The sequence below is a fragment of the Colobus angolensis genome, unplaced genomic scaffold, assembly GCF_000951035.1.
Source record: "Colobus angolensis palliatus isolate OR3802 unplaced genomic scaffold, Cang.pa_1.0 Scaffold114, whole genome shotgun sequence".
Taxonomy (NCBI): domain Eukaryota; kingdom Metazoa; phylum Chordata; class Mammalia; order Primates; family Cercopithecidae; genus Colobus; species Colobus angolensis.
The window spans coordinates 1,377,817-1,382,838 of NW_012112475.1; the positions used below are offsets into that span (position 1 = coordinate 1,377,817).

The window sequence follows — 5,022 nt, forward strand, 5'->3', positions numbered from 1 at the left end:
GCTAATTTTTGTATTTTCAGTATCGACGGGGTTTCACCATGTTGTCCAGGCTGATCTCAGACTCCTGACCTCAGGTGATTCACTCACCTCAGCTTCCCAAAGTGCTGGAATTACAGGCGTGAGCCACTGCGCCCAGCCAAAAAAACTTTTTTATTCTGTGGATAGTTTAGCCTCACTACTAAGATGTGGCCTTCTGTCAGGAGTTGCTAATAAATATATCCCAAGGAACTGATGAGCATAATTTCTACCCTCCAAGAACTTACGACTGTGACAAATCCATAAACTCTTCTATTTGGTGGTGGATTCCAAGCCACATGTGAGTTCTGGGAACTCTTCAGTGGACAGTTCCCAGGTTACTCTCTTTGCCTGACTTCATGGAGTTTTATGCTACATGTGCGAGTGTTAGTGTTCAGCAAAGACTCATAAGGACCCCCTGCATATTTCTGAAATTCTTTTTCTGCTTCGCTCCCTCCTTTCTAGAATTTGCTTCACAGTTTCTGACTATTTCAGGCTCCCTGGACCCTGATCCCTCTCTCTTCAGCTCAGGGAGGACCACTGTGCTGTGCGTGAGCTCTCCCCTCCTGCTTCACAGGCTCCTGTCTGGCATGTACCTTCTGGCAGAAAGCAGGGGTGATTGGGGGGCTCACTTTGTTTTCCTTCTCTCACAGTTCACAGTCTTGTGTGATCTTTTGTCCAGTATCCGAAAACAGTTGTTTCATATATTTTGCCCAATTTGCTGGTTATTGTTTATAAGGCTGAAGGGTAAACTTGTTTCTCTCTCTTTATCATGGCTGGAAGAGAAGGGTTTCTGTAGACTCTAGAAGTTAATCCCATCATAGTGATGTTAGTGTTTTCCTGGCTCTGTCTTCTGGGTGTCGTGATGGAGATTCTGCCTTTCAGTCTGTCTATTCAGTAACGGCAAGTAATTCAGGCCAAACAATCCCAGAACATTCATGAGTGATTAGTATGAGACTGGGTAAAGTGACAGTTGGTTTTCCAAATGCATCACTCATATGTCTCTGGCTTTAGGCCTGTTGGAGGCCCATTCTTGCAGAAGGCAGTTCTCTACAGACTCACTGATTAATTGATTGATTATAATATAGTTAGCAAAACTTTAGTGTTTCTATTGTGGGCCATACACTGTCCTTGCTGGTGAAGCAGCAAACACTGAGTCTTCAGTGATTCCTTGGTTAAGGATTGCTCTGTGGGTCAGACTCTTGGGGATCCAAGACAGAGAAGGCACAAGTTCTACCCTCCAAGAACTTATGACTGTGACAAATCCATAAACTCTTCTCTCTTCTTTCTGCAGCTCAGTAAACGCTCAGCCACTGACCTGTGCGGCAGGAATGATGGAAACCTTAAGGTGATCTTCCCTGATGCAGAGATGGAGGATGTCAGTAACCCTGGGCTCAGGGTCAGAGCCCAGCCTGGGGACTATGTGCTGGTGAAGGTGAGGAGTCCTTTTGGGCTGTCGGCTTGTACTGTGAAATGAGTGTTGGTTTGGATAATTTGTGGTAATAAAGTTTTGTCCTAGAGACACATTTTAGTAAAATAAAAATGTCCTCTCAACCAGTACAATGGAAGGACACTTTGGATTGTATTTTAGACTGCTCCTTACTAATGCCTTCTTATTCTTCTTACCTTTTCTCCTACCCTGCCCTGGAAGGGTTCTTTGTGGGAATTCGGTGAGTTTGGAGTAAGCAGTGGCATGTAGTTTCTTGCTGCAGAGAGGCCAGGAGGTGTAAGTGATTTCGAGTGAGTAGAGAGTGTTCCCTGTCGGAGATCAACGTGTTCTTTGTGATCTCTGACAGCTCAGGCCTCTCTAACTTACATGTGCTCAAGTTTCTTGGGTCTCTTCCCTGGACTTGCAGATCAGCTATATGGCTGTGGGAATTTCCCTCTCTTTCTTTCTCCCTTTCACTGGCGATATGCTTCTTTTATTCTCTCCTTCCATTTCTTCCTTTCTTCTGCCTTCTCTTCTCACACTGCCCAGTTCTGCTACTGCCACCTTCCCTGTCTTGTTTTCATGTCCACTTTGCCTCAGAACCAGAAGCTGGCAGGACACAGACTAATGGGTTAGGCAGGACACAGACTGATGCCCTAGAGCATCCACAAGAAGTTCCTTTAAGGGCAGGGAAAATGCCTGTTTTGTTTCTGTTTGTTTATCTTTATCTTCTAGCATCTAGGGCAATTCCGGGTACAAAATATGTACTTAGTAAGTATTTACTAATGGACTGACTTGTTCTTATGGTAAGAAATGTGACCACAGATAGCTTTGGGTCACATTCTTTCAGCTCTCACTTGGAGGAGAGAGAACATTTCTCACCAATTGTTGGCTGTAAATATCCGAAGGAAGGATTTGACTGGCTCAGCCTTGGAGTTAGGAGGACAGGGTCTGGGATGGGCAGTTTCGCCTGAATTTTATAGTTAGAGTTGAGGAGGAACCATCTTCCAAGAGAAAAGGGAGACATGTCTGGGTCTGATCTGCTTTGACTTCTTAAATTATGTACATTGCCATTCCATGAGGCCTCTCTTCCTGCCAGGATCGGGGGCACACAGGAGCCTTGTGGTCTCTGCCAACCAATCGCCTCCATCAGATTCCTTTTAGGGGCTTCTCCTCTAGAGGCTCCACGTGAAGTCCCAGTGGTACAGTCCTAGTTACCTTGCCTTCTTCTGCCTGGTTTTCTTTCAGATCACCTCGGCCAGCTCTCAGACACTTAGGGGACATGTTCTCTGCAGGACCACTCTGAAGGACTCCTCTGCAAATTGCTGACCTGAGAGGATGGCCTCAGAGCTGACTTGGGCAGTCCTCCCCAACAGGAAGGGGAGACATTGCCGGCCGCTGAGGAGAGAGGTCATGAAGCTGCAGAGATAAGCTGCAAGGGGTGAAGCAACTTTATGTCAGTGGAAAACGTGTCTCTTTAAAGCTGCTATGCGAACAGCTTTTACAGTCATTAAATTTACCTAAACTAAAGTTAACCCTTTGTCTCTCAATTTTACTTCATTTTTACCTTGGTTAGTGTTTCTGGAGTTTTCCCTGCAGTCTGTGTTAAGTGTTTTCCAACCCAGTTTCTCCTGTGGACACTGCTACCTCTCTGGTTTTCTCCCCTGGGCCCTAGGAGGTAGAGACTGAAGGAGAGGAAGGTGGGGAGAACCATTTGCTTGGGAAAACTGCTCTCGACCCTCCTGACATTTGCATTGGATGCCACTAACTTAGCTGCCTATCGCTGCACTTTATTTTACGTGTTTTACCTGAGGATTTCCCTCATGGTCCTCTTTTTTTCTGACACCAAAGTTGACTTTTAAATTGTTCTAAAGCCACTGAAGCAAAAAACTTGATAAAACACTCTGCTTTCGTTTACAACCCCCACAACAAAAAAAAGTATTTGTTGGAAAAAAATGGTTTCTTTACATGAGATGGAACAATATCGTCTGGGCACGGTGGCTCACACCTATAATCCCAGCACTTTGGGAGGCTGGGGTGGGCAGGTCACTTGAGCTCAGGAGTTCAAGACCAGCCTGGCCAACATGGTGAAACCCTGACTCTGCTAAAAAAACCTCCAAAAGTTAGCTGGGCATGGTGACAGGCGCCTGTAGTCCTAGCTACTCAGGAGGGTAAGGCAGGAGAATCACTGAACCTGGGAGGTGGAGGCTGCAGTGAGCCGAGATCATGCCACTGTCCTCCAGCCTGGGGGAAGTGCGAGACTCCGTCTCAAAAAAAAAAAAAAAAAGAAACTATTAATTCAAAACATAAACTGGGCATGGTGGCTCACACCAGTAATCCCACCACTTTGGGAGGCTGAAGCGGGTGGATTGCTTGAGCCCAGGAGTTAGAGACCAACCTGAGCAATGTGGCAAGACCCTGACTCTACAGGAAAAACAAAAAACAAACAACAAAAAAAATTAGCTGGGTGTGGTAGTGCAGTCCTATAGTCCCAGCTACTTGGGAGGCTGAGATGGGAGGATCACTTGAGCCCAGGAGATAGAAGCTGCAGTGAGCCGTGATCACACCACCACACTCCAGACTGGGTGGCAGAGCAAGACCCTTTCTCAAAAAAATAAAAAACAAGAAAAACCAACAAAACTTACAGATACGGTTTAGCTCTATCACTATCACTTCTTTTTTTTTTTTTTTTTTTGAGACAGAGTCTTGCTCGGTCACCCAGGCTGGAGTGCGGTGGCTGGATCTCAGCTCACTGCAAGCTCCACCTCCCGGGTTCACGCCATTCTCCTGCCTCAGCCTCCGGGTAGCTGGGACTACAGGCGCCCGCCACCGCGCCCGGCTAGTTTTTTGTATTTTTTTAGTAGAGACGGGGTTTCACCGTGTTAGCAAGGATGGTCTCGATCTCCTGACCTCGTGATCCGCCCATCTCGGCCTCCCAAAGTGCTGGGATTACAGGCTTGAGCCACCGTGCCTGGCCCCTATCACTTCTTTAAAAGTTTTCATGACTATTCAGTCAAAACCAACTATCCCCTTGAAATCTTATCTGTCTGAATTTCCAAGTGGACCACAGGATTGTACACTGTCTTGGAATGTCCTCAGAAGGCTCTGTGATAGATCAGGCACAGAGTAAAAACCCGAGTCCTTTCAAATGGATGAGGAAAAGACAAGGATAGAAGAAGCTTTTCAAACTTCATCTTCTTTCCTGTAGCTGTGGCCTCTTCTTCCTCCTCTGTCTCCTTGGAAGCCTCGTTGCCCTCCAAAGCCTCCCTGGCCTTTGCCACCAGCCTTTTTTAGCCTGTGAGGTCTGACAGCACTTGGAGTTTTAGAAAATGTGATTACCAGGTGGGGCACAGTGGCTCACGCCTGTAATCCCAGCACTTTAAGAGGCTGAGGCAGGTGGATCACCTGAGGTCAGGAGTTTGAGACCAGCCTCGCCAACATGGCGAAACCCTGTCTCTACTAAAAATAACAAAAAAATTAGCCGGGCCTGGTGGCAGGCGTCTGTAATCCTAGCAGTTTGGGAGGCCAAGGCAGGCGGATCACAAGGTCAGGAGATCGAGACCACGGTGAAACCCTGT

General features: G+C 46.8%; 1 protein-coding gene across 4 annotated transcripts in view; it reads left to right on the top strand.

Moving 5' to 3' along the window:
* CDK5RAP1 (CDK5 regulatory subunit associated protein 1) overlaps positions 1–2,979 on the top strand; it is a 43,587-nt gene extending 40,608 nt beyond the window's left edge. For all 4 annotated transcript variants that reach the window (XM_011959576.1, XM_011959584.1, XM_011959593.1 and 1 more), the window contains 2 exons: positions 1,310–1,450; positions 2,693–2,979. In XM_011959576.1, coding sequence (XP_011814966.1) covers positions 1,310–1,450; positions 2,693–2,773 — 222 coding nt within the window. In that variant the 3' untranslated portion in view covers positions 2,774–2,979. The remainder of the gene's footprint in view (positions 1–1,309; positions 1,451–2,692) is intronic.
* Positions 2,980–5,022: the final 2,043 nt, after the last annotated feature.